Source organism: Siniperca chuatsi, linkage group LG10 (assembly GCF_020085105.1).
Source record: "Siniperca chuatsi isolate FFG_IHB_CAS linkage group LG10, ASM2008510v1, whole genome shotgun sequence".
Taxonomy (NCBI): domain Eukaryota; kingdom Metazoa; phylum Chordata; class Actinopteri; order Centrarchiformes; family Sinipercidae; genus Siniperca; species Siniperca chuatsi.
Genome location: NC_058051.1, coordinates 27,244,709 through 27,272,598, shown reverse-complemented (window position 1 = coordinate 27,272,598; position 27,890 = coordinate 27,244,709). Strand labels below are relative to the sequence as shown.

The following is a 27,890-nucleotide window of genomic DNA, read 5'->3' as shown; positions in this document are numbered from 1 at the left end:
AGTACCATCAACACCAATCACAGATAAAGAGCATCTGAAAATCTAGTGTTTTACAGCTGGGGTCTCTGAGACCACAAACAGAACTAATCTGGAACATGGCATTTGTACTTTACCTGGGTATTTCCATTTTATGCTACTTTATACTTCCAATACATTTCAGATGCAAATGTCGTACTTTTTACTGCACTACATTTATGTGACAGCTATATTTACTAGTTACTCTGCAAAACATTTCATCAGATTAAATAATAATAGAATAAACTACCCAAAAGTATACAAAGTGGTTCAAATTCGCTCCACCTCGACCATTTACAACATTAAAAATGCTGTTTACATGTTAATGCATCACTAATAATAATCAAATAATCTAATTTGATCTGGTTGTCCTACTATGTTTGTTCATATCACCTTCTGCTCAATGGTATTTTTTTTTTTTAAAAGCTTCTATTCCACTATAGTATTCCTACTTGGATCTAGTTATGCTGTGGTAATATTCAAGGCTACCTTCCACAAGTTATAATAAGATTATTGTGGTTTTAGTTCACAATATTCATGATATTGTACCTGTATGTGGGAAACATCTGCTAAAGATTCATACCCTCACTGAGGCAACTGCCAAAACTACATAATGAAAGTAAAAAGACGGTTTATTATAGGCTATAACCTTTGTTCACAGTTGTAGTGACTCACTTCAACTACAAACTCAGTGAGTTCTTTCTCATTATAGAAACTGAATTCATTCAGTTGATGAACAAGATAGGACACAGCAGGCAATATACACATTTTATTCAAATGTACTTTCAAATTTGAACAATATTCAGTAGGATTTAACAAAGAGCTATTTATCTGAAAATTCCCATTGAATACAGTAGAAAAGAGTATATATATGAATTTCACAGATTAAAAAAAAATATCTGCATAGCCAGAAAAAAGACCCACAGAACCCCACAGGAAACGTCCTTGGCTTGTAAGCGAGGCTGCATACAGACAATATGACCTTTTTTGAGCACTTTTTCCCATATTTTTGCTGATCAGCATTCAGTGACACGGGTCGGGAAAAGAAGGGGACGGTGCCAGACAACCTGACTACACCCATGCAGATAAGTGTGGCATAACCCATGTCCACAGGACACAGTAGACGCTACACAGCTATCGAACTCCTTCCATTCATGGCAGTCACATCATCCTCTATATGGGGTTCTTTAATCCTAATCAGTAGTGCTTTATGAAATCCAAGCTGGAGAGGTCAATCAAACCATTGACCAATCCTGGAGGTACAGATGATGGCAGCACACACACCATGTTGGCCAGGTGTGCTCAGAAAAACAGTTTAACGAAAATGACACTTGATTGCCTGCTCATTTACCAGCCTCTGAAGCAGCACCAAAATGATTCGAAGATTATCACGATGTAAACATTTGTGGTTTTGATTGTATTATGGGAAGGAGTAATGCTGGTAGATGATCAGTATCTGACAAGACAGAACTGTTTTTCTCCAAAAACAGGTTAGTCAGGGGATGCGGAGCAGTTCTGCTCACCAATTCAGTCAGTCAGTCATATTGAAAATGTACAACCAGGATAAGTTTCAAAGAAATACGTGCACAAAAAGTAAAAGTGTTCTATAATATATATATTCATATCATTATTATCAGATGTTATTTAACCCATAAATGTACCATAAACACTTTAAAGTTTGAATGATGATGCAAAAAGCAAAATAAACAATTGGGTTATTTTAAAAGGAATAAATTATAAAGATGATATATACAAACAATATTAGCAATAAGGATATTTACAATTAAGTTTCAAGATGCCAATTTATTTGCTATACATGCTGTTTATGGGAAGGCTTTCTGGTCTGCAACCTACAGGCTGGAGGAAGGCATAACCATACTCAGCACACTATCACTCTGTTGCTCATTTATCATCTTCACTGAGAACAGAAACACAATATCTCCAGTGTACGATCGTGCTCGAAGATGCACTATTTAGGGAAATACTGATTAAAAATTAAAAATCTTCATATTAATGAAGGTCAGAACTGAAAGGAGACATGAAAGAAGATTCACCTGATTTTAATTTGAATGCTTGAAAACAAATCAGCACCTTGAAACCATGCTGGTGAGAGCTGGTTGGTACTGTACACAGGTGCAGGATCTCAAAACAGTGGATTATCCTTCAAGAAGAAGAACAGCAGAACCTCTGCTTACACAACTCAAACTTCATTGTAAGAAAAGTTCAGAGTATTAAAATACACTTTTACACAGTGGAGTACAAAAGAGATTTTCATTGGCACAAAACTCCTTGCAGCAGAATTCTAGTCTTCTCCATCCTGAGATGACCATTGGTGATCAGTAGCCATTGTTTGTAAGAAAAGTCACAATTAGAAAATAGAGAGACAGACTCTGCCTCTTCTCTTCTTTGTGTTGAGCTGTATGTTGGTCACAGCAATAAACCAATTTGTCCAGCTGGTGAGTGAGACTACACACTGATGGGAATCAAGGGTGTCAGTCTCATACAAAATCTCACAGCAGTTGGGAAACTAGCCTCAATGATGCACAGGGGAAGCATGGTTTTAAGATAATATCTTTCACCTAAAAATATTCCAGTTGATCCAGGTCTAATAATAAAATTTTAAAAAAAATTTAAAACCCAAATAGTTGCTTCTCAAGTGGCAAAATGGAAGACAGACTGAGCATGTGTGTATCCCAAAGACAATGTAGTAAAAATAGACATCCTGAAGTGGTGCTTCCAGCAGGACTATACTTGTATCCAATGTTCATTCTCTGGACTCCCATGTTTGACCCATGCAGTCTTTTATGTCATAGTCTGGTGTCACTTGCAGCGTTGAAGCTGGCAAACTGCAAGATCAGTCAGGTGAAATAACACAGGGAGAGTGCTTGGGGAATGTATGTATATAATTAGGGTGCCTTACAAACACAATTAAGGTAGAAAAACCTGCTTGGCTGTGTAGAGTGTCGATTTGACTGACAAACAAAATAAAGTACTGTATGATAAACTCAAAATAATACCACAGTTTTTTAGTCCCTCAGAGCTGACACATTGGAGAGCATGACAATGACTTTGGAAAGAGGCAGGAACTGAAGGTTGCTGATTGTTTGATGTCTCACTGACACTCCACGATGTCAGAGAGTTACTGATTGTACCCAAATGTAGTCGGCTTTCTGCCCCGTTATACTGTACATACATACCCTCACACATAATTGTGCATGCACTCTGAAGTAGTTGTACATGCTCAGTTTTGTACATGCATGACGCATGCACATTTCCACGCTTAGCCCAGTTACAGGTTCTCTCCCGGCTGGTACTGAGGCTCTGTGGAGGTGAAGTAATCCTCCAGGAAGCCCTGCAGGTACTCAAAGGTGGGCCTCTCCTCGGGCTCTTTTCTCCAGCAGGTCAGCATCAGGTCATGCAGAGATTCAGGGCACTCTGCTGGGCACGGCATCCTGTAACCACGCTCCACTTGGTCTAACACCTCCCGGTTCACCATACCTGGGATAGCAGAGACTTGATGTTAGTAACGCATAATCCCAATTTGAATCAAATGATTACTTATGATTAAATATACTCTCGGTCATAAATCTTTATGCTGTTGGACTGGTGGAGCATGACATCAGTACATGAGTCTAGGTGATAAAAGCACTATGTGCTGTACCTAAAATACACAGGACGGTGTAGTCCCTCATTCGTCCAGGAGTGTTCTATCGTAGAAAAGGTTTCAGTCGTAGTCATCTGGACACTGTTTTCAGAATCAAGACGCTTCGGCTCCCATCCGGAAGTCATTCTCAATTGTGATTCTGAAAACAGTGTCCAGATGACTACGACTGAAACCTTTTCTATGATAACTAAAATACACAGGTTAATCTCTCGGACTGAAAAATGGCCTAAATAAAATGATCCTTGCCTGGATAGGGCACTCTGCCTTTGGTGGCCAGTTCAGTCAGCAGGACCCCAAATGACCAGACGTCAGATTTAATGGTGAAGCGGCCGTACAGAGCAGCCTCAGGAGCCGTCCACTTGATGGGAAACTTGGCTCCTGCAAGAGGACAGGTTTATCAGCAAGTTAAAAAATGTGATCATTGTAGCACAGACTGGAACAAAAGCACATAAAGTTTCCTGGAGTCTAACACCTTATAACCACAGGTGCTACATCAGTAGTTCCCAACTTGGGTGTTATGATCCAAGTCTGAGGGGTGATAAGATGATTAAAGGGATGAGAAGGAAAAAAAATATTTACCTCTGTTACATAAAATTATGTTTATGTTTTTCAAAATTTTGTCTTTGAAATACTGGATACTTTCACATCTTCAGACCTATGAAAATTCTTCAAATCTGAAAAATCACTTTTTGGTGGAACTGCTCACAACTCACATACACGCCACCATAACAGTGTAAAAAAAACAAATGCTAAAAGCTAACAACACCCTCCTGTGGTCTTACCTTGCCTGGCAGTATATTCATTATCCTCAATGAGGCGAGCCAGACCAAAATCAGCCACTTTGCAAACCAGGTTGTCTCCCACCAGGATGTTAGCAGCTCTGAGGTCTCTGTGTACATAGTTCATCCTCTCCACATAAGCCATCCCTGAAGCAATCTGATTAAGAGACAAAGCTTTGTGATTGTCTACACTGGAGGAAAACATCAGAGATCCGATTTTGAACGGATTTAAGTGATGCGGCAGAAAATTATTTGTGCTGACCTGTGAGGCCATGTCCACCAGTTGGGGAAGTCGGAGCATCTTACCCATGTCCCCTTTCAGGAAATCCAATAAGCTACCTGTTAGCAGGGACATAAACTGCAGGTTAGTATAACACTGTATCTGTTACAAAACTGTAGCTGTTGAGGTCATATTGGGACATTTCAGCTTTTATCTAGTGTTTATTTCCTGATGTGCTACCACATCACATCCTCTATTCTTCTAGTTTTGTACATACATAATGAAGTGTGTTTAATAAAATAAGGTTTTGAGAAAATATAACATTTTTAAAATATATTTGTTTTTTCAGGCAGCAAACACATCATAGCTTGGTTTTGAATGGCTCCCGTCATAAACAAATCCTTACAGTCATGCAGGTTTTCAGCATTTCACCTGTAAGCCTCCATTCAGTTGGCACATTTACTCAAATACCAATTTAACTAGGCTACAATTATTTGAAAAAACATAATGAAGAACCATATTTGTTGCCGGAGTTCTACTGTAAAAATGTTTATATGTGAAAGCATGATAAGTCGATCATGTTGACCTTGTCCCATGTACTCCGTCACGATGTAGATCGGTTCCTCAGACACCACAGCATAGAGTTGAACCAGCTTTTCATGTCTCAGTTTCTTCATGACCTGAGCTTCCTGGAGGAAGGCTTCAGGGGACATAGTGCCGGGCTTCAGAGTCTTTATTGCCACCCGAGTTGTGCCGTTCCATGTTCCTGATAAAAGATTTTTAAAAAGACTGAGTCATATCAGTATTGATTGTTACAACTCAGTCAATTATCAGCTTCTAACACAGAGTCACGTGAAACCAAATTAACAACACTGCTACAGACAGAACAATGCCTATACCAGTGATTTCCAGCCAGTGGTACCTGTATTTCTGGCTATTACAGTCTTACTAAGAACACCTCAACACCACGTGTTGCAATTAGAGTGTGTGAAAACTATTAAGAAGCGAGCAGAGAAGTTTAAACAGTTAGCTTAACGGTTGAAATAGATAGAAATAATAGATGAATGGTTAAAATAGTTAGCTAAAAGTGATATTAATGGGTAAATTAGACAGCTAAAAGTAATGATTAAATTGCTAAAAGCAAATGGTTGAAATATTTGGCTTGAAATGGCTACTTGAAGTGTGCCTTGAAACATCCTTTTTTAATCTTCTTCAACCAGTGTCTCAACAGAAAGACAGCAGAAGCACTTTCTATTGTCAATATTTTTGGGATTGGAGATACAGGGTTTGTTCAAGAAATAGACCAAAGCATGGCTTACCCATCCAGACCTCTCCAAAGCAGCCCTGTCCAAGCTTGAGGTCAAGACGGAGGGACTCTCTTGGGATCTCCCAGGCATCCTTGGCTAAGCCCTGAGTCTGAGGCTTCAGTACGGGACAAATGTCTGTTAGACTGTGACACAGCCCATCAGCATGCTCTGGGGGACACATGAAATACAGGGAAAGTGGTCACGCTTCCTTCCTTCCTGAGTGTACAAGAAACCGAGGGAGTGCCTGACTTAATAAACAAATATGACAATATGAGAAAATAAGAGTGTTCTTACACTCTTAAAAGAAAACAGAAGCACTGCATTCGTAGTGAACTCACTGCGATAGTGATTGACAAGCTGCTGCAGGTTGCTGAACTGTGTACGTGATGTAATGTAGAAGCCTCCGCTGTCCAGCTTCCTGATCTTGTAGTGCTTCACGTTCAGCCCTTTGGTGTTGTCATAGTCCAATACAGACAGACAGTAGGCACCTGAAAAGAAGAAGAGCAAATATGATAAAGCATGATGTGGCTCACAAAAATATAAGACAAACTTTGACAATGTGCTCATTGCGCCACCAGAGGGCAGCATCAGTGAGGTGAAAAAACAGTCACAGAGCGGCCCAAGGCGATGCCTCCCCCTTCTCTCAATGTTTGAACTGGGTGATATGGCCCGTGGTTATACAGTCCTCAGCCTCAGCTCCACACTGACCTAATTCTGTCGGACTCACCCACCCAGTACCTCTCCACTGCTCCTGCTCACTCATCTACTCACTTTCCCTCCCACCTTGTCCCTTTTCTTATTCTATGCAGAGCTTACATACATATCCAATAACAGGAAACAACAGGAATCCTGTAATGTACATGTGTACACAAGTCACACACACACACACACACAGCCAGCTGAACCCGTAGGGACTGCAGTGTTGCTGCAGCAGTCGCAGCAGCAGCTGCCTATCAGAACTATCTCCAGAGGCATCACATCCAGTCTTTTCCCATCTGCCTGCTTCGTCTCTCGTCTGTACCCACACTGCCACATGACCGGCACAGCGCAGCGGGGAACACAGTGAACAGCAGGGTGTCATGTCTTACTGCTAGACAGAGTTTGCTTTCTTCTTCTTGGTGCATTTTAGTAAGACGTGTCATAGAATTCAAACTGAGCTTCATGTTGAGATCTGAACATTTTACAAGTTCATAAAAAGAGAACACGAAGAAGCCTACAAAAACACTACTACATTTGAAAGAAAATCACCGGTAATAAATGGGATAAAAATAAAGTTGCAGCAAGTATGTTTTTCATAAATTTCAATGAGAAAATGCTGTCTGGGTAGGATTGTTGATCAGTACCATAGACTGAATAATTAGGTCTATTTCCCCAGGTCCTGAGAGTTCTCACCTTTACAAACTTACTTTCCCATACACTGTGTAAAAGAAAACTCCACTCTCCATTGGCACTTCTAGAAACCCCTGGGCTGTTGTTAGAGGATGCCAGAACACTCCTTGGAGCCCCTTTTAGCATAGTTCTACTGTTTAATAGGGCTGGGTATCGTTTGAATTTTTTGTACAGGTGCAATACGATATCTGAGTTTCAGCACAATATCAACATGATACTATTGAAAATCAGAATTAGAATCAGAAACACTTACTGTCCATCGCCATTCAATGGAAATTTTTCTTTTTGGGGAATATTAACACGTTTTTTTTTGTTTAATTTTCAAGCATTTGGAGCAAACGTTCGATATTTGACAGTTTTTGATACTTGATGCAAAGAACACATTTTGGTCGAGACACGAGACATACTGAGGTTTGATACCCAGAGAGGCAGAGTTAATTACTTTTTTCCTAAGCTCCACATGCTTACCTTTGGTGGTCTCACTCTCTCGCACCAGGAAAGTCCCTCTCCTGTTCTCTAAACTTAGCAGCAGCCTCTCAGAGTCGCGGCGAGTGATTTTGCCAAAGTACCACCTGGTGAGGTCCAGAGAAAAAACATGGGACACACGGGAGCAGGTTGGTGAGGGGAAGAAGATGTGTGTGGGTGGAAGAGAAGGAATGACGAAGCGAGGGTGAATTGCTGCTCATGGTTTCAGAAAGATCAGTAAAGCTCTGTTTTTGCATTCCAGATGCAATGCATACTAATGCCTACAGTATAACATCTGCTTACCTAGACTCTAGAGTCAGTCTGAGATGACTGGAGGGGCAGGAGGCAATAGTGAGAAATGGAGATGTTATCGAAAGTTAGTTTGTGTGGCTTGATTGTAGAAGCAAGAAGGTTAGCGTGTAAAGACCAGCAGTGCATGTTCCCCAGGAGCAGAAAATATACTACAGTCATTTAAAGGAATACTTCCTCATTTTGGGAAAAATGCTTATTTGCTTTCTTGCCGAGACTTAGATGAGAAGATTGACACCGCTGTCATGTCTGTTCGGAAAATATGACGCTTCAGCCAGCAGTTGGTTAGCTTAGCTTAGCATGACTGGAAAAAAGACTGGAAACAGAGGGCACTGTCCAAAAAAATCTGCCTTCCAGTGGATTACGAGGGGTTATGTGTGGAATTATTTCTCAGCCAGTTGCAGTGACTTCCAGGAGTCTTGTCTTCACCGTGAGGTTGCCAGGCAACCCGCTGAGACTCCAGGAATCACTGTGCCGTCCAAGAAATAGTCCCACACATAACGCCCCCTTAAAACCACAAATTGTCATTTCACACTTCGGTTTTTGCATGGATTTAACAAATGAGATATAGCGTGCCAATGAGTTAGCTTTAGAGGTTAAGGAAGGTGGAGGCCAGGCTAGCCGTTTCTCCCCGTTTCCAGCCTCTATGATAAGCTAACTGGCTGCTGGCTGTAACTGCATATTGATCTTCTCATCTAACGCTCTGCAAGAAAGCAAATAAGCGTCAAACTATTAATTTGAGTGCCCATTTCAAATCCACATTGAGATAAAAATCAAGAAAATTCTTAAGAATCCAACATTTGAGTGTTAATACTTTCATATGCTTGTTGAAAGACAGATACATGAGACAGAGCAAGAAAAAAAAAAAAGGTTTACTCTTCTGCCTGGATGGAGTCGGATGGAGCCACATAATTGCTGGGGATATAACCGCTCTCTCCAGTGGTCAGGGAGCGCGCCAGCCACCAGTCCCCTTCTCTGCACAGATGAAACGATAACACACAGCTTCACCAAGGCTCATCACACATCCAAAACACAAGTAAAACAGTCTTTCTGACTTTAAGGGCTGGTGTTTATCAAGTGTCTCAGAGTATAAATAAATTCATGTTGATCATTTTACATTTTCTGTAGCCACTCAGAAGTTTTTTAGTTCCCACACTAATTGAGCTCTTGGCTCCTGGAGAAGCTTGATAAATGCAAGCCCGGGTATCTCTACTGTTAAAAACATATATTTGGAAGTTATGTAATTATAAACAAACATGCATTCATGTGGGTATGACAACAGGGAGGGATGGTGCTTGTATGCTACACTTTATCAGGGAGTGAGCTACTGTAGCTTTGCAGCACTAGGTTCACTTAGAGATTCTAAAGTAAAATTATAGTTTACATTAATTGCCTCCAGTTAACCTGAATTGATTACAGTGCTGCAAGGCTTTGCACCAACTTCCCTTGACTACTGTACTGAGGGTTCATGGGGCATGGGCAGAGTTATGTGGTTTGTGCCTCGCTAGTGAAGTGATATTACAGTGCAAAAGTACTGTATATGCTTCAGGTGATACAAACACACAGGCAGACAAACAACACATTCAAATACAATTCCAGAGAAGCTTCACAAACCTGCAGTTCACCTTCCTCCTATAAAAAATGTGATGGTTTGTGATGGAGAAATGGAAAAGAAAGATGAAAGGGAAATGGTGGAAAAGAAAGGGGTTAAAGCAATACAGAGAGCCACGTTATGAGCAGTGGAAGAACAGCAGAGTAAACAGAACAGACTCATAACACGGCCAATATATGCTAAAACTATAAATTATATAACTTGGAGATGAGGGAGGTGCAATAATGAGACAAAAGGGGGTTTAAGAGAAAAACAGGCATTACAAAAGTCTATCAGGTCACTGTACATGGCTATATTATTTAACTAGACCAATCAGAAAGCTAAGATGAGCCTGACTGACACCTAATTTGACTGTGATAACCCGTTAACTAATCTTAGAGATGGTTAATGGATTCTTGGTGTACTTGACCCAATAATGATCCAGGTCTTTGGCTTAAGGGGCCAGATGCAGCAATAATCCACTATTGTCCTCAGTTCCTGCCTTCTAGGTCAGCAGTTTGTTAGTGGGCAAGCAGCACTGGGGGTGCAGCACTACAGTATATGGTTCACTGCTCCTCTATTGATTCATAGAGCAAGCCCCTATTTTGGAAACATGCAGGACCCCCCTTAAACAGGTTAGATTTGTACTGAGTAACTAGGTCTCGCACTGCATCTACTTGTCAGGAGTCAGCAAAATAGCCATGTCCTTTACTGAGGTGGACTGAGCAGAGAGATGCAATCAGTCTTTTGTGAATGAAACAAAAATTGTGCAGAAACGTGTCAGTCGACACAAAAATCCAGCTCTACTGAGGGAAGCCTGTTCCTATGGTTACAGGAGGTTTCAGAGAGATGACAAGTGACATGCATTTCGAGGCGCAAAGCAGCCAGTCAGACAACTGAGCAATAACTCAGACAATCTGTGGACTTGTCTATGTGCAGTTGTTCATCATTCACACAGTGTATGTGTATGAAAAAAGTGCTCTTGGACTATTCTTGAGTTTGAGTGTGTACATGTGTATGAGAGGTGTCAGAGATTGATAAAAAAAAAAAAAAAGGGCAGGTGATCGTTTTCTGTATTTTCCTTACGTGTTGTTGACTATCTGGAGGCGTTCACCCTTCCTGAAAGACAGATCTGAGGCCGTTCTAGACTCATAGTCATACAAAGCCACAAACGTCGTCACGCCTCCTATTAGGAGAGAAATCTGGTTATTAGCAAAGACATACTGTAATACTGCAAATAGGGCATACAGTTATGTTAAAACAACCTACACAACAAACCACAAAATCCAAAAACCAAGGTTTGAGCTGAGGTTCTCACCTGCTAGTGTGATTCTGTTAGGAGAGGTGACACTATTATTATCCACACCTCCAAACAGGGCCAGTTCTGCATTATTGGCCGTAGACGGATTGCCACTGAGACCTCCATCCATAGTAGGGCTACGATTGGGTGTTAAGGACTGTTGATTGGAGTTGAGGTGATGGCCACCAGCCCCTCCCCCAGAGCTGAGGTTGCCATCGAGGCTGCGGGTTCGCTGGCCTACATCCTTGGGCTTACTCTTGGATCCCCCCATGGCCAAGGCCTGTAGTGCATTCAAGGACAGAGAAAAAAAAAAGTCTGTGAGACAGCAGATAAAAAAAGAAACTTAATTCAAATTGCATTTCAGGGCACTGTAAAAGATAAATTACATAATAATTTTGCAGCAAATAGATCTGCTTTCTTCTGTCATTTTCTTAGAATACATTCTCTGGACTGCTACTAGGCCATGATGCTGAAACCAGAGATGGAATAGAGATCATGGCTCTAAACCCACAGAGACACAGTGTCATGTAGACCGCATGAATCAAAATTTCCCCACAGACGGTGGAGCAGCTGCCACTCCTCGGTTTCAACACAGACACGAGATCCACTTCACCCCACTGCCACCAGCAGAGCACATACACACAGAAGACATGTTGCACATGCCTGCATGCACATGTGACAGACACAGATGCACATAAAGAGACATGCAACAGCATTTAGATGTGTCCATTCAGATGTGTCACAGTCCTTCCTTTGGCCTTATTCTGATCTTTAAAGATGAGTCAGTTTTTTTATTTTATAAAGCTGGTTATCTCCCACCAAACCCTATTCACATCCACACCAATTTACTCATTAAGGGGGAACTAAAAAGTACTAGGCTCTTCATCTTTGTATAAGTGCTGAATCAACTAATTGATCAACAGAAGATGGATCACCAACAATTATGATAAATCAATTAATCATCTAAATAATTTGCAGCCACACTAGCAGGACTGCTAGGCTGTGCTAACAACAGCATGCTAACACGCTCACATGATAATATTAACATGCTGATGTTTAGCAGGTGTAATGTTTACCATTTTCACCATCTTAGTTTAGCATGTTAGCATGCTAAAATTAGCTAATTAGCACTAAAACACTAAGTACAGCTGAGGCTGATGGGAATGTCATTAGTTTCAGGTATTTGGTTATAAACCAATGTATTGGACATGTTGAATTTTTGACGGCGCTAGATGAAAAGTGAAGGGATCGCCAAAGTTGTTGGTGGTGGTGATGGACTGACCAAACACTGCCATCGCTAGAGTCATGACTCAAGCGTGGCTAAAAAAATGCCTAACAATCAATGGTTGGAATAAGATGTTAACACATTATCACCTTATAGAGTTGCTGTGTTGAACGTGTTAGCAAACATTTGCCAATTTACATATTCAGCAGACACAGAACAACACCATCATTCATTTGAAGGCATGTCTCTGGCCACCTCACAAATGTAAGTCGGACATTCATTCTCATGTTAGCTCTGTTTTGGTCTCCATCAAATCCTGCAAAAATATCTGTCTCTTTAGCTGCTAAATGCTCCACTATGTTCACCGGCTAGTTGAAAACTTTATCAGTGTGCCATTTGGTGCTGGGGAGGTAGCGAACAGTAGGTTTATCAGAGCTTGTTTGCTGAAAACAGTTGCCTGCTGCAATTGGAAACAATGCTAATGGGAGACATGAGAGTGAACCAAAACAGTAGTTGTGGGCCCGTAAAACAAACAAAAAAAAAAAAAGCCTGAAAGATGCTAAAATGCTCTGTAGCTAGGGGAAGTGCAGAATCAGGTGATAATTCTCTGTGGTTTCATCACTACAACTGACCCGTTCACATTACACATAGCTCATTTGATCCATTGTTAATATAAAATTATTGATTAGTGCAGCTTTAATGGTTAAAATAATACAACAGATTAATGAATAATGAATCATTTGTTGCAACTCTACTTTGCAGCCACTGATCCATTTATGTGCTCCACGCAGATCATAACACTTAACAGCACATTACTTGAACATAGCTTTTATTTTTTCATGTTGCTGACTGTTTAACAGTATCTGTGAAGTAGTTCCAGATAGACTAAATCAGTGATGGAATCAGTGTTGAACATCAGTGAGTTTTCAGTAATGGACAAAATTTGAGATACTCTACCAAGACCGAATGAGAATAGACCAAAGGTCAAGAGGGCAGTTTTAGATTGTTATAGCTTTCCTCCGTGTCTCTTCATTTCTGAAGCTTCCCCGCCTACTCAGGCTCATGAAGCAGCTCTAATAGCAGCTTAGTACAGGGAAATCATTACACTAAGCCAAGGATAATTTAGGGACTCAAGCCTGTGCTATCATGATAGACATAGCCATGGGGGATCCACTAGTACATGCTAATTTAAACACTAAAACATTAAGGTGGGGTGGCTTGGGAGCCCTTCTGATAAGCAAATGAGGGTCAGAGTACATATGGGTAGTGTCAGGCTACTCAGCCTTCTGCTGACATCCTCTGCCTGACTGTTGCTATTTAGGAGGCCGTGTATCTGTTGGATCTAACACTGGAGTCAGTCAATGCATGAGCACACTCTCATTCACAAGCAAAGAGACTAATCCTAAACAAGGGAGAAGCTACAATACACAGGCTAGCAGTCAGAGCGATACAGTGACATATGGTGGAATGGCACAAAGGGGGCGGCTGTGGCTTAGTGGTAGAGCGGGTCGTCCACCAATCGGCGGTTCGACACCGGCTTCCCTCAGTCCACATGTCGAAATTGCTCCTGCACTGTACTCATTACCCCCAACAGAATGGTAATCTGATAGGAGAGTGGAAGCAGACGCAAAATAGATGACAAGGGCTTACTGGTGTGTTTTCAGTCAGTTTAAGAGATTCCTATGGATGTACAGTTTGTGCAAGTGCACAGAGCTAACGTGAACTCATCGAGAGCAGCAGTGATGCAGCTCAGAAATAAATATTAAAAGAAAGCAGCAGCAGGAGAAATGAAAAGAAGATAGGAGAGAGTAAGGCAACATAACATGGGGATTAATTTTTGGTTGGCATCATGAATGGGCGAGATGGGGGAGGAGGGCAAGGAAGTGAAGAGGGGTCGATGGGACAGTCGATATCTACCCCCCAGGGCATGTCTGCATGAAGAGGATTGTATCCCAGCAAGTGTAACACAAAGACACAACAGAGCAGACACAAAGCTGACGGGTAGCTGCTCTGTGTGATTTGTGTTCTCCACGAGCAGATTGGTGTCATGGTTAACAAGCCATCGGAGGCAAAGCACAACAGAGACGCAACCTCTCTCATCTCCAGTAGTAGGCTGTGTAAAAGCCTTCCCCGTTCCACACAGATGATGCTGTCACTTAAAGGATGTTGCCTGAGATAACGCAGATGGTGCTTAAATAACACATTATGTAGATAGACAATTGCTAAGTAATGGTGACTTATGCTGACATGCGGAATATGCTTGTAGGACAGCAGCTGTGCATGTAACAAAGCATCTGAACAAATGAAAAAGACCCATTTTAGCCACTTGCAAATTTCAAGGTTGAATAGAATTTGGCTCTTTTGGCCAACAGTGTGGTAATACTCGGACCCAGACTGCGAATCCAGACAAAGACACTGAAAACTCTCGGAAAGGGAAGACCGAACCAAGTAAACAGAAAACAGAGCATTAAGAAGTTTCTGGCCTTTCTTCACACTCAGTTTCCAACAAAGCCATCTTTTGTCAGCTCACAGCAGGCGGCATGAACAAGACACATTAGTGGCCTGTGGTTTTTGGGCTGCCAGATCCTAGCGTGTTTTAGCTCTAACAGCCAGCAGGAAATATGGAAATGAAGGAAGTCATGAAGCCAAACAATGTCATGTTTGGCAGGAATCATGTCTCTGTGTGTATCATCAGTAGCTAATGATAACGAGAGCCTGATTCTGGCCTAATATGGCTGAGGTACTGTAACAAGCACCTACTGTCTGATGAAAATCCCTCTGGCAAGGCGGGGGTGTGGCTGGCTGGGTGGGGGATTTGTTTAATTATGCATAAGATCTGGCAATGAATTCCAAATCCTTCAAGTCTCCTGGGCTTTTGGTAAATGGGAATAGTCTTTTAATATTGCTGCCGGGGTTGTTTCCCCCCTACAGAAGGCTGCATATCCCTGTTTTGCTTGCTTTTTCATTTCCTATGAAAAGAAAACAATTACAATCTCTGAATGGTGTCCTCTCATTGAAATAAGAGAAAGGATGTGGTGTCATTCATCCACTAACAAGCTTTACTGATGGAGTCTTTGTCAGGACAGGATCATGACACTGGTCCATTTCCCCAAACAACACAGGCTTTGTAATGAAGTCTACTGTGCTTTGGTTCATTTAAAAAAAATCTTTTCATCTTTTGGGAAGGATCAAATAGTCATGAACATCAAAATTGAACAAGCTTGCTTCAGATGTTCTGTATGCAGGCTTAATGAGAGATTTCCCACTTTGAAGCTGAAGAAAACTCAAAGCAATACTGAAAGAGACAGTGAAGCTCTGCTATATGAAGTGGCAAGTTAGGACTTGTATGTTGCAATGACAGCTACAGTAGACCCCTCACTTCTACCTCAGTGCTTGTTGCTAGTGGCCTGTGGTCTAATACATGTTCTGACAATCTACAGTACCTTCACTAAAAGACCAGAGTCTTTAATGCCTCAGGCGACAGGTTAAAGGTCACAATTAAGCTTTTGCTATCACGCTATAATTACAACAATGAAACTGTTGTACTGTATTAACACTTTGTGACATTGTAGGAATAACAAGTGTTCCTGCATAATGACAGTTCTTTCTTTTGTCCCTGTTCACAGATGCTGATGGATCACTGAGGGCAAGCGACATGGGATTAGTCTGAAGCCCTTTGCATTTTTTCTCCCGAAAGATGAAAAACCAACAGAAGAACGTGCACAAGAACGTACTGAGTTTAAAAGGAAAAAATGTTTCTTCTGTGTTGTTTAATAAATTGTTTACCTGTCAAAAATTGTGTGGATTTATTATTACTTTTTATTTTACTTGTATGCCTTATTGGCAATATAATTTTAAAAAAGGTTCGATCTCCCAAGTCAGTCTCTAACTGGGCTCTGAAAAGTTCCGACTTATGAAGCCAATCAGTGCTCGGAATGTAAAAAGGAGGACCAATCACGTTCCGCCTCTTTACTGTGTTGCCTCGCTGCTCTGTGACTGAGGATAAAGAAGCTGAAAAGATCACGAAAGTTTTGAAACCTCAGAATTTATGATTTTATCAGAGACATTGTAAATGATACTGATACACGTGCCAACTAATGAGGGTCATTTTATATCTTCTTTGAACTTGGCAAAAAGCAGATTTTTACCATTTGCTACTATGCTAGACAGCCACCTTGCTAAAGTTAGTAAGGTAAGTTAACTTGCTAATGCTAACTTTTGTTAGCAAAAATCAATGTTAGCTATTGTTTGCAACTTAAAGTTACTGTGACTAGTTTAGAGATTAAAGCAATGAAGACCAACATTTTAATATGCAGGAATCAAATAAAACTAAAATAAATAAATAATTATATAAATGAGTTTCTAGATGTTTAGTTGCTGAACATTTTAGTGACCTGAATGATCTACTAACTCTACCAATTGGGTTTGTGTCTGTTTATAAGTTGCGTACTTCAGCAGACAAACAGTACATTCCAGGCTCAGACACTGACAGCGATGACCTTAGTTTGACCACTGAAAAAATAGACCAAAGCTAGATATGATCCTGAATGTGGCCACTGTTCAGGGCATGTCCCGCACAGTATAAGAGAGACAAATTAACATTTAGTCTCCATAGACCGCCTCTGCAAGTCCTCAAGCGAGCTGAGTGAACAACAGGTGCCAGACAGAAGGGAGATATCATCCTGTTTTTATTGCATTTTGCATAAGCAGACATCAAACATTTTAAAATGTGTGTGTGTGTGTGTGTGTGTGTGTGTGTGTGTGTGTGTGTGTGTGTGTGTGTGTGTGTGTGTGTGTGTGTGTGTGCATGTTTGCTCTGTTCACGGGTGCTGGAGAGCATGAACAAAAGTCAATGGATGACCAAGCTGTACTCAATCAAAATCAGAATAGTGCAAACAAACACACTTGACCGATTACAACCTCCTCCCAAAGGGGTTTTCCATTTGACAGTGGTAGAGTAAAAATAAAGAATCACTGCATGTTGTGGAAACTTCTGATAAATCTCAGTCTTGTTGTTTTTTAAGCATTTGTCTCATTTGAGTGAAGAGGGAACAACTGATGTAGCTGAAGGCAAAGGAAGTACGTGTGTGTCTACAGGGAGAGTATACAAGTGTGTCTGTGCCTGTGTGTGCGAGTGCATGTGATCCTACTGTCAGCCTGGTGCATGTATTCCTTCATCTCGATGCTCTTTATGTAATTACTACAGGGGACAAGTGGGGAGGCTTTGGCTCCTGCGTCACCAGCCACCAATCGTAGCATAATCCAAGTCCTGCTTGTTCTGTCCAGATTATCAACATCTATTCCCTAATCTTATTCGCCAAACGCTGTGGTGACATTCCATCTGGGGTCTGCAAACAACACGAGTGCAGCAATGACAGGATAGACCAGTCGAACCACTACACTGCAGTTGCTAGCCCTCCAAGCACTTCTCTTTTCCTGTCTGAACAAATCCATCCGCTGTGGGAAAACAGCAAAATATTCAGAGTTTACAAGCTAGTCACACAGTTTGATAGTAAGTAACTTCACGTTTATTACGTACAACAGGTGGGCTTGTTCCTGGTTCTGGACAGACATTGGTTGTGTTTGAATGTCATTTTGTTTCTCTTCTTCAACAAACATGTAAAGAGGAAATGGCTGCTTGGATGTGTTTGCCACTCAGGTTTCAGCGACTGACTAGTATCCATCCACACTTCCCATTTACCTAGCCATTAGATTGATCATTACAAAGAGCTAAGATGAAGTAACACGGCAGACAGCAAGTCATAAAGCTGTTGGCATTTCACCTCTTTTGTATTTTAAGTACACACTGAATCAAACTGTGAACCACTCTAGAGCCAGAAAGCTCCTCCGTGTTTGGAAGTCTGAAGGTAAACACACGCCCCCGATGGCAGGACTTTGCTGAGTCCTGGATAAAGCGTGTGTACCGATCCCTCCAGTGCTCCTGTCACGGACAGACACAGGGATGGGGAGGTGGTGAAGTCAATATTTACCGCTCCACACACACACACACAGCCTAGCCGTTGCCATGGAGGCGATTCCAAGCATTCCACAAACCAACAAACTGCACAGATGTAGGATAGTTGCACACAGACTTTCTGGGCCAAAACACTCAAAGCTCACTGCATGCCTATCTGATGAAGAAAAAGGCAAGATTAGCGGAGGCTCCGTCTCTCTAATTTATGTGGGATGTCACTTCCTGAAAGCATTTGGGAGAGAAACAGCGAGAGGGGGTGGGGGGTGAGGGGGGTTAGACGGAGAGAGAAAGTGACACAGAGAAACAAAGAGAAGGTGAGCTCTCCTGAAGAAATTCTTTCCAGGTTTTCAGTTATACCACAGGAAGATCCCCATAAAAACATCATGTTTACCCATTTTCCCAGCCTCTCAGGAGCCTGCAGTTCTTTGGCTTCTATAATAGGATCAGAGGCTGTGAGCCCTTATCCCTTTCACTGTGTGTGTGTGTGTGTGTGTGTGTGTGTGTGTGTGTGTGTGTGTGTGTGTGCATTTGTCATCCCTGGTATTTTTGCTAAAAAAGCGACCTACAGTGTGTTCAGATCACCTTTTGTTTGCCAAACGCCACAGCTAACGCGACCTTAAAATCATATGACATCTCTGGGATCGTAGAGCTGAGCAGCTGGCCGCTCTGTCTTAAACCCTGTGCTTACAGAGGAATTTTTTTGTCCACTTCCAAACAACAAACACTGCTGGCACCAACTGTAGGTTCATGGATTTTCTGTTATCCCCTGTTCCTAATCTGAGTATGACATACATCAAATTATTTTGGTTTGAGATTGAGGCTCAGTAAGAAAATATATCTGGGCCATTTTAAATGAGGTGATGTCTTGGCTTTTGCAAAAGGAATCAGTGACGGGAGAGACCTACCGAAACATGTCTGTTAAAGGAATAGTTCAGCATTTTGGAAAATATGGTCATTCGCTTTCTTGCCGCAAGATGATCCACTTGAATACCACTTTCATGTTTGTATGCTAAATATCAAGCTAAAGCCAGCAGACGGTTAGCTAGCTTACCATAAAGACTGGAAACAGGGGGAAACAGCTAGCCTGGCTCTGTTTGAAGGGTAAAGCACCTATAAAAACACATTATATCTTGTTTGTTTAATTCAGAAAAAAACAAACAAAGTAAAAGTAGAATTTGTGGTTTTACGGGGGGGGGTTGTTATATGACTTTTTCTTGGCTGGGTGCAGTGACTTCGACAAATATTTGTTTTTATACTTCGCCTTTTGTATGACTAAACTGAAATAGGAATAAACAAAATATGGAATAAATAAATGTTACCTTCGGACAGAGCCAAGCTAGCTTTATGTTAAGCTAAGCTAACAGGCTGCTGGGTGTAGCCTCTTACTGAATGGACATATAAGAGACTGGTATTGATATTCTCATTTAACTTTCAAGAAGAGAGTGAATACACGTTTCCCAAAATGCTGAACCATTTCTTTAGCAGAACAGGAAGAGACGTGGACTCCACCAAGACCTTTTCTCCCTGATTTTCTCCACTAATCTCCTCCTTCTCCTTCAGCTCATCTGGAACCAGCTCCACCCACTCCATCCCCTGCATTATGTCGAAGCCCACACAGCAACACCTCACTTCCCAGTTCCACAGGCAGAGCACTGTGATTAAAAATGGAGAAGCCACGTCACATGTAAACATGTTGTATAAAATGTTCCCTGAAAATGACCTGTTCAGACCAGTCCCTGTGTCATGACACCTATCTGTCATACAGTAGAGTAAGAGTCTGGGTACACCTGTGAGTCGTCTGTGTCCTCATCCCCCTCGTCATTTTTGATGCAACAACATAATCAAAGTGCACCAGTGAATTGTGTCCTGCTTTGAAATCCTCACCTCTGAGATTCTTGAAACCCGTCACTATGTTACCTTAGATTGTTGCCCTCCTGGCAAAAAAAAAAACAGTGCCTACGTGCACAAAAAGTAGTCACCTGATTTAACAGAGACCTTTGACTAACCTTCCTAGACTGGGTGTGACAGGCATGGCTTAGACGAGACAGACAGAAGACATTACTGTAATTTCCTCCGCTTAGTTCATCAGGTTTGTTGCAAAACAGCAAATAAATTCCAGCACATTAACCGATACTTACCATTACACAATTAAACGTTTTACGGTTTCATGTTTATAAAGGAAGAGAAAGCATCATGTCAAACGAAACATTAACCAATTATGAGCTCACGTTAGAACACATGCCCTGTTTTATGACTCAAGGTCTCCCAGCTGTTCCCTTGTCACTGAATACAGACACATGTCCAACTCCAGCAGCAGCTATCTCTCCTCTTGAAAAACTATGAGATCTGAGGCATCTATGGCATGCACAGTACTGTGAGTGCCGTGAAGGGACTCCCAGGTGTTCGCTGTATTGTGTTGACGGTGTGCGAAGTCACATATTGTTCCTCTGTGGTGCAATAAATACCAAGAATAGACAGAATAGTTTACTACTGTATTGGTATTCTGCTTCTGACAAACATCCAGGTTGTGCTGCTTGTGGGCCTTACTCCGACATCAGCCTCATATCCTTTCCCCTCTGCACCCCTGCTCTCATCTAAATATGGTCATTATGTGAACTGAGACTGATGAGCTGTGGTCATGTGTTCAAACAAGAAGCAGAGAGGAGAGAGAGGGAGTGAGATTGAGATGGAGGGGAAGAAAAAGATAATCCTCAAGGGCTTTGCCCCCCACCCCCGCCCCCCACTCTTTCCCACATCATTTCTTCAATCCTTTCAGGAGATTTCCAGAGGGAAATGGTAGAAATAAAGGATTTGAATTCCTCTGATGTGTCAGCCATGTGTCACGTGAGGAGGAAAAACATCCTTTTTCTGCTTCCAAAATATTAGTGAACTGGTAGTCAACTCAAAGAGGTGGGGAAACGTTCAGAGACAAAAGAAAGTGGAAGGGTCCAAAAAGGAAATGCCAACTCTTTAGCTGGTAATGCTACATGACAAAGATACAAGAGACGCTGCATGCACTTCAGATCTTCTGCAATATCATATGGGCTTATGTTTTAATGCATCAGAGTAGCTATATGTTGCCTACAGTGAACTCAAGCTGTGTGATAGCAAACTCTTAAATTCACCCCCTCTCATCACATTTCAAAGAGGCAGCATTTTATCTGCTCAAGTCCACAGAGACTCCCAAGTGCCTCATGCTTCAGTAACTAAGGGCTTTCACCGTTTAACTTCTCATCTGCACAGCCAGGCAGTAAGAGAAATCCCTGCAGCCCAGTACATATAGCGACACTAAACATAACCATGTAAACATGTTCAAATATGGGAAATCTTGCCATGTGTGCATTGTGGCAAAATCCAGGTTTGTGGCAGCGGTGCAACTGAGCCCAGTCATGCTTGAGGAATGCAGAGTGGAGGAACAGGCGAGTTTCAACTCCTCTCCTGCTCCCACAGCCCAAAGCAGGAATGTACAGGGAGCAGGTAGAGACACCGTCCGCCAAAGATGTTCAAATGCCCAGGTTGCCCCGAGCCACACATGCCTCCTACCCCAACACATTCCCTTTACCGTCTGTCAGGGAAAGGAAAAGCAGCATCGAACAGCCACGTTGTAAGAAGAAGAATGCGAGTCAAAGTCGCGACACGCACTGTGGTTGTTCATCCTGCCATGAAAAAGCTCTGGACCAGATTCTGCTTATTGTCAACACAAAATTAAATGCATGCTGAGGGCGTCATGCTGTGGCTGATCATCAGCTGAGTATTTTCAAGAATATTTCTATTATTATTATCATTATTATTTATTATTATTATTATAAAAAAAAGATGTAGTCTTAAACAATGACTGAGGTTGTCTTGACTGATAAAACAGAATATTCGTGTGTGGGGAAAAGGGCTTCTTACAAATCCCACAAAACATTAAGAGCAGGCGAACAGCACAACCTCTGTGCTTATGTGCAGATGCAGAAGTATAAATAAAGCATCCTGTATCAACATTTCTATAGCTGCTTTGACTGAATTCAAACTGAAAACAAGACACAAAAGATCCCAGCCCTGCTTCCTTGGAGATAGACAAATAAGAACAGCAGAAAAAAAAAAAAAAAAAAATCAGAAACACCCACCAGGGTTTGCCATTAAAACTGTGCCCATGTCACGCTTCATCATCAAAACATAACTGCTCCCAGCCATGACATTTCCATAACAGATTGGAGGGCGAGACCCCCCAACACTGGTGTGATTTCCTCCATTTCTTTTAAACCACCCCTTTGTTCAGAAGGCCCTGATTTCAATATTCAAATGCAACTCAGTGGGGCGGTGAAGCAGTGAACGGGACGCTGACTGCGAGGCAATCAGTAGAGAGCAGAGAGTTGGTGGTGTGGTTGGAGCTTTCTATAAGATACAGAAGGGTGGGTTCACTAAACTGCCCCTGAGAAAGAGGAAGATGGTCCTGTTCTGTATCTCATCTAGACTCACATCAGGACAGAACGAGGTGACACCAGAGGTCAGAGCCGAGGGGAAACAGATCCTGTACTTCCTACAACCTCAGTAGGGAGTGGCCTACAAAGAATTACAGGTCACTGGTACAGGTTTGCAAGTAGCAATAAAGTCACATTTAAAAGAGCTGAGTTTGAATACAAAAAGGTAAGGTAAGAGGTGATATATAATGATAAAAAACTGGAATAATAACACAGCTTTTCAATTGAATTTACATATCAAGAATGAAAATGTTGATCTTTGCTCATTGCACCAATGTCCAAATTCAAGTAGGTGGAAAGTGAACATATTTTGAAACCAATAGGTGCCGAATTTTTGCTCCAAAACATGAGCTGTAAAGCCAAATTTGAAAGTGAGAAATCATGGCACTTGGCAAAGTAATCACTGAGTCATTGGTACTGTTTAGCAACCTCCCACAGACATATTATGGTATTTCTGTGATATGAGACAGTAAAACATTACTGCACCTTTAATATTGATGCAAGACAATGAATCGCAACTACTTACATACATAAAGCATAAGGCTGCAACTAACAATTATTTTCATTATGGATTATTCTACTATATTAGATTATATTATTTTCTCCATTGATCGTTTCTTCTATGAAACATCAGAAAATAGTGAAAAATGCTCACCAAAAGTTCTTAAACCCCACACTGTCTTTTTCAAATTGACTGTTTTGTCCAACCAACAATCCAAAACCCAAAGATATTCAGTTTACTATCACTTAAGACAGAGAAAAGGAGCAGGTCCTCACAATTGAGAGGCTGTAACTAGGAAATGTTTGGCACTTTTGCTTGAAAAAAAAACAAACACATAGAAATTAATTAAACAAATAATCGTTTCAGCTCTAATCAAGTTATTTGTGTAGTGACACGACCGTGGGAAGTACAAAAAGAAATTCAATTCAGGCAATTTTCTGTTCATTCCGAGATTCTGTCATGTGACTCAGTGAGAGGATCTGAAATCATATTGTGAACCGACATCCCATAATGTATATTTGGATTTGGAAATTCTACACAAATATATTCCTGTTATCTGGTTTTAGAGGTTGAGTCTGACAGGGTCAATCATCTCTACAAGTACCCAATCTGCATAAAGACTCCCATGTCAACATATACTGCAGTGATTCTCAGAGGATGGGGAGAGAGCAGCATGTGCTCTTCCCAGCATCTCATCATCCTGACCAGGCTCGCACAGCTGCGCCTACACAAAGCCACACATAGAAGCATCTTTCTAAATGCCAAAGACGCTTTTCCTGTCACAAGAAATGCGCAGGGAGCGATGGGAATGAGGGTGTGAGAGTGATCGCTTTTCCACAGAGGCAACAGTGGGTGGATTGAGTGGAGATGCGTGGCCTGTGTCACCCTGGCCCATTCCCAGAACAGAGGGACAGGAAGTGGCCAGGGATCCTGGGAGGATACAAGCCCTCCTCTGTTTGTCTATCAAACCACTATCAGATACTTCATTCAAATGGCCAGCAAGCACAGGCCCCTCTGACAGAGAGCTTGGAGGGATATGTCAGAGCGCTTCAATTCTGCATCCTTATCATTCAACTGCCTTTACTGGGAGCAGTGGACTGGCTTTGTGGCTTTATGTTTGAACAGTGTATACTTCTCTCCTGCGGTCACTAATTCAGGCAGTAATACAATACAGCATGGGCTACAAAGCAGAATTAGCACAGAAGTGAAACACACAACCTTTAGGTTAATGGCTGGCAAAGTGTACACTGTAAAGAAGACAACAATGACTGACACAAAACTAGGCCACTGACATATAAAGTCTAAACAGAGAGAGAGAGACAGACAGATAAAGCCTGACAGGATGGGCGAGATGTGAGACGGAAAGAAAGAGTGAGAGAACAGGTGGCACTGGCATTCCCATGCTGAACCGCATGCCCTTGAAAGTAGCTGGGCACTAATTAGCACCAAATCTGGGTCAGAGCGACAGAAGTTTAGTATCTGCCACATGAAAAATTCAAAAGCCTTTGTCAGTGGGAAGCCATCACAAATCTCATGCCCCCCTTTCGCGTATACAATCTCTTTTTCTCCGGAGTCTTTCGCACATCTCATTGGCACACTGAAGAGGGGTTGATGCTGGCATTAGACAAGTGTTTTGTTTGTTAAGTACTCCAAAGCCAAAGGGAATGGCGTGTTGTTTCAACAAAGAAGAGGCGCACTACTACCACAAGAGCCCCGACTCGTTTACAGCCATCCTTCTGCAATTTGCGAGCCCTGTGGCCAATAAGCTAGTTCCTCTTTATAGTATCACAAACAATTACAATATGTCCTCAGTGTTCAATGCCAATTAATCCTCATCTGACCTAAAGGAAAGTGGGGCACTCACTAGATCAAATGATGAACTCAGCAAACCGCCAGCTGCTGTGGAGTCTGTTCAATGCAACTGCTCAGTTCGCCTCAGTGCAGTTAAATGCAGAGGCAAATATACACATCACGATCAAAATGCTTGGCTGGGATGCTTGAGAAACAGTCTCTCTGTAGACTACCCCTAAATGGATCCCTTCCATCTTTCTGAATAGGTGTACAAAGGCAATTTTGAAAGTGGAAGTGACTTGTCTTAAAGCTGCCGATTCTCCAGGGCCGGATAGCTGAGGAAACAAGCAGTTCATTGATACCAGGCCCAGTGTATCACCCTGACAGACAGACCACTCCACTATAAGGGGGAACAAAGGGGCCAGTCCACAGCCACGTTGCCAATTAGCAGGAATTTCGGACCTCAAGAGCCACTTTCCACCAATCTCATTGGAGCTGACATAAACATCTATGGCTTTCACTGGAGGGCATTCATGGGATTCCAAGGAGCATTAGGTCCCCTCTGTGGAGCCTGAATTCTGGCAGTTAGAACGAACAATGGACCGTCTCGTACCACTTTGATACACTTGCTACACTTCTCACTCACTGGTTGCCTGCCTTGACCGGTGCAGAATGCATGCTAATAGCCTGGTGAAACTGGCAACATTTTGTCTGGGCTTCACAGTAGATGAAAGTTCTTATGTTACCGTATATCCCTTTGGGACCAATGTTAGATGTGTGAATTGAGCAGAATATATGATCAAAACAAACAGCAAGCAAAAGTGGGCATTGTGCATGCCCTGAGATGTTAATACACAACCGGGCTTCATCCCCAGAATCAGTTTGCATGTCACTGGCCCAATACAAAATTTAAGAATATTGAATCCATGGGATATAATATGTTTTTGCCTGCCTGCTGCCAAACATCCTAATTCCTTCAGGAAAAACACACACACACACACACACACACACAAAAACAAGCAAAATCTGTGGAGGATTAGTCTAATGCACTATGTAATGTAATAGCAATTTTATTTTCATTAAAAAATGATTGATGCCTCTCTGAGATATGTCTAAGGTGAAATGTTTCAGATTTCAGACAGGATTACAGAGACAGAAAAAACAAGCTGGAATTCAATGCGGGTTAATACACAATATTTAGGTTTGAGACTGATCAAAAAGTTGCAACAACACACTGCGATAGTGGTACAGCAGTTTCGTGTGTGTGTGTGTGTGTGTGTGTGTGTGTGTGTGTCTGTTGATAGCACAAGAGCTGTAAAAAGAGTTAGGCTTTATCTCACCTATCGTGAGAAATGTGTCATACGGTGACGTCTCGCACAAACTGACAGATCTGATCTTTGAGTGGAAATCTGGTCTAGACACAAAACCAGGTTCCACTTTCTAGATAGATGACAACAAACTAAGTTAGCAGATCTGTGCGGTGATCCTGGATCAGCAGTCTGGCTTGAGGACTGATGTGTACAGTATATACAGGCCAATGAATGGTCGCCATGTTAGACACAAACAATATGGAAGGATATGGCCTGTATCTATATGTTCAAGGACATGGCTTACCTCAATAAATTACAGACTATGCAATTACTTTGAGGTCTATGCATGCCTAGTATTTTCTATTATTAGTTACCACCACATTAGAGTCAATATTTGGGCCTTTGAGTCATGTTGAGTGGGAGAGACTAATCCTAAGCGTGACAGCCATGTCTTTAAAGTGTGTGGGATCCTGGGGAAGGAAAATATGTGACATTCTGAGTGAACAAGCAAAAAGGAAATGATTTAAAGCAAGTCCTGCTTAAAAGATATAAAGTAATCATCTGCTCTGATCTTCTCACGCACACATAAAACAGTAAAAGTACAGCAGGTAGCCCATAAAAACTCTCACTGCAGAGCAACTAGAGCTGCCAGGTTTCGGTCTTGTCTTGTGAGGGCTTCCACCCAGGGAGCCATTTCTCTTAAAATTGAGGATATGCACAGTGCAAAGTGCTGTGTGATTAAGCTCTATATGTTCCCAAAAGTACTGCAGACTAGGGACTGTACAGTACTGTAGGTAGCCTAAGTCAAAGGCTGCAGCTTGTATTTTACAAAAGCTCTGATGAGTCACTGCAACTCTCAGATTTGGTTTTGTTGCAACCAGTGATTTTGGTGAATCACAAAGTGAGAAAATTACAGTGTGACCTCAATCTACTGATCATAATTAACAAAAGCAATTATATTTGCAAAAATTTTACATACAAAGCAAGAGATTAGTGATACATTTAGGTCACAGAGGTGCAATTTGAGTCTAAAAAGAAGGTTAAAGTGTCCATCTCCAAACAACATAGCCATTTGCTGCACTGTTGCGATCAAACCCCTCATTCATTTTTAAAGAATCCCTGTCTGTCACTGAAGTCACTCACACAAATAACAAGTTTAGGCGACTTACCCTCACGCGCAGGCTAACGGAGATTTGGCGTCGTCGCTCTTCTGCCGATCAGACAGGCGGATTTCGCATCAAAACATTAATGAACTGATTAGATAGACCGAAAGCTCACAGATCCTGAAATCGGGGATTGGAGCGGCGGCAGTGCCAAAACTAGCGACAGAAAGGCGATGAGGGATCCCATTCAACTGGAGGGGCGGCCCCGTGAGGTCATGACGGGGAATGACTCCGAAGCTAAGAAAACATTTTGCATTCTCATATATATGGGCTAAATCAACTAGATGGAAGTAAAAAAAAAAAAAAAAAACAAAGACCCGGTTTGCCTATCGCATATGTAAATGTAACATTACGCGTGGCAACGAGCGACAGCCAGCTTCTGTGCGGGAACACCACGGTCATAACACCGGGATGTGGAAT

General features: G+C 41.8%; 1 protein-coding gene across 4 annotated transcripts; it reads right to left on the bottom strand.

Annotated features, from left to right (window-relative positions):
• Positions 1-771: 771 nt before the first annotated feature.
• On the bottom strand, positions 772-27,890 carry src (v-src avian sarcoma (Schmidt-Ruppin A-2) viral oncogene homolog). 4 transcript variants are annotated; one of them, XM_044210005.1, is made up of 14 exons: positions 27,477-27,890; positions 11,058-11,319; positions 10,826-10,925; positions 9,763-9,780; positions 9,025-9,123; positions 8,143-8,169; positions 7,843-7,946; positions 6,324-6,473; positions 5,998-6,153; positions 5,265-5,444; positions 4,721-4,797; positions 4,462-4,615; positions 3,926-4,057; positions 772-3,513 (listed from the first exon to the last, which is right to left on the bottom strand). In XM_044210005.1, the coding sequence occupies exons 2-14, from the start codon at positions 11,308-11,310 to the stop codon at positions 3,305-3,307; spliced, it is 1,659 nt and encodes a 552-aa protein (XP_044065940.1). In that variant the 5' UTR covers positions 11,311-11,319; positions 27,477-27,890; the 3' UTR covers positions 772-3,304. The 4 variants fall into 4 exon arrangements, with proteins under 4 accessions (XP_044065940.1, XP_044065942.1, XP_044065941.1 ...); XM_044210007.1 differs by lacking the exon at positions 8,143-8,169 and having other exon boundaries at positions 27,477-27,889; XM_044210006.1 differs by lacking the exon at positions 9,763-9,780 and having other exon boundaries at positions 27,477-27,889.